Source organism: Tupaia chinensis, unplaced genomic scaffold, assembly GCF_000334495.1.
Source record: "Tupaia chinensis unplaced genomic scaffold, TupChi_1.0 Scaffold138725_1, whole genome shotgun sequence".
In the NCBI taxonomy this organism is placed as follows: Eukaryota; Metazoa; Chordata; class Mammalia; order Scandentia; family Tupaiidae; genus Tupaia; species Tupaia belangeri.
Window position 1 is genome coordinate 1,742,726 of NW_006198617.1, and position 1,600 is coordinate 1,744,325.

General features: G+C 68.2%; 1 protein-coding gene across 1 annotated transcript in view; it reads left to right on the forward strand.

The window, feature by feature from the left end:
* The window catches only part of RAI1 (retinoic acid induced 1), a 22,660-nt gene that overhangs the window by 12,534 nt on the left and 8,526 nt on the right, over positions 1 to 1,600 (forward strand). The window contains 1 exon segment of the mRNA XM_014592899.2: positions 76 to 1,597. Coding sequence (XP_014448385.2) covers positions 76 to 1,597 — 1,522 coding nt within the window.

The window sequence follows — 1,600 nt, forward strand, 5'->3', positions numbered from 1 at the left end:
CCTCCGAAGGGCTTCCCAGGATGTGCACCCGCTCCCTCACGGCCCTGAGCGAGCCCCGCACACCTGGACCCCCAGGCCTGACCACCACCCCCGCCCCTCCGGACAAACTGGGGGGGAAGCAGCGAGCCGCCTTCAAATCGGGCAAGCGGGTAGGGAAGCCCTCACCCAAGGCGGCGTCCAGCCCCAGCAACCCAGCCGCCCTGCCCGTGGCCTCCGACAGCAGCCCCATGGGCTCCAAGACCAAGGAGACAGACTCTCCCGGCACGCCCGGCAAGGACCAGCGCTCCATGATCCTCCGGTCCCGCACCAAGGCCCAGGAGGTCTTCCATGCCAAGCGGCGGCGGCCCTCGGAGAGCCGGCTCCCCAACTGCCGGGCCACCAAGAAGCTCCTGGCCAACAACCACCTGCCCGCCGCCTTCAAGGTTGCCAGCAGCCCCCAGAAGGAGGCCCGGGTGGGCCAGCGGGCGAGGGTTCCCAAGCCCGGCACGGGTGGCAAGCTCCCTGACCGGGCCCTGCACACCCTCAAAAGGAAGTCGGCCTTCATGGCGCCCGTGCCCACCAAGAAGCGGAGTCTGGTCTTACGCAGCAACACCGGCGGCGGGGGCGGGGACGGAAAGGAGGACAGGACCGACGGCTCCCCCACCCTCTTCAAGAGGATGTCCTCTCCCAAGAAAGCCAAGCCCGCCAAGGGCGGCGAGCCTGCTGCGAAGCCCCTGCCCCCGGAGACGCCCGACGCCTGCGGCAAGCTCGCCTCGCGGGTGGCCTGCCCTGGCACTGTGAAGACCAAGGTGCTGCCGCCCCGGAAGGGCCGGGGCCTGAAGCTGGAAGCCATTGTGCAGAAGATCACCTCTCCCAGCCTGAAGAAGTTCGTGTGCAAGGCGCCAGGGGGCCCTCTGGGCAGCGCCCTGAGCCCGCCCCTTCCTGAGAAGGACCGTGGGCTCAAGAGTGCCGGGGGCAGCCCGGTGGGGCCCGAGGAAGGTCTCTGCGGCGTGGGCTCTGGGCCGAAGCTCCCAGCGCCTTCGGGGGCCGACCCATTGTGCAGAAATCCGACCAACAGATCCTTAAAAGGCAAACTTATGAATAGTAAGAAACTGTCCTCCACCGACTGTCTCAAAACAGAGGCCTTCCCGTCCCTGGAGGCCCTGCAGCCCGGGGGGCCCACCCTGGCTTCTAAGAAGAGAAGCCGGAAAGGCAGGGCCGGGACTCTCGGGTTGTCCAAGGGCCCGCTGGAGAAGCGGCCCTATCTCAGCCCGGCTCTGCTCCCGGCGGCCCGAGACAGGGCTGGCAGCACACAGGGGGGCGGTGAGGACAGCTCCAGTGGAGGGGGCAAGAAGCCAAAGATGGAGGAGCTGGGCCTGGCCTCCCAGCCCGCCGAGGGCCGGCCCTGCCAGCCCCAGACAAGAGCGCAGAAGCAGCCGGGCCATGCCAACTATAGCAGCTATTCCAAGCGGAAGCGCCTCACGCGGGGCCGGGCCAAGAACACCACCTCTTCACCCTGTAAGGGGCGTGCCAAGCGGCGGCGGCAGCAGCAGGTGCTGCCCCTGGATCCCGCAGAGCCTGAAATCCGCCTCAAGTACATTTCCTCGTGCAAGCGGCTGGG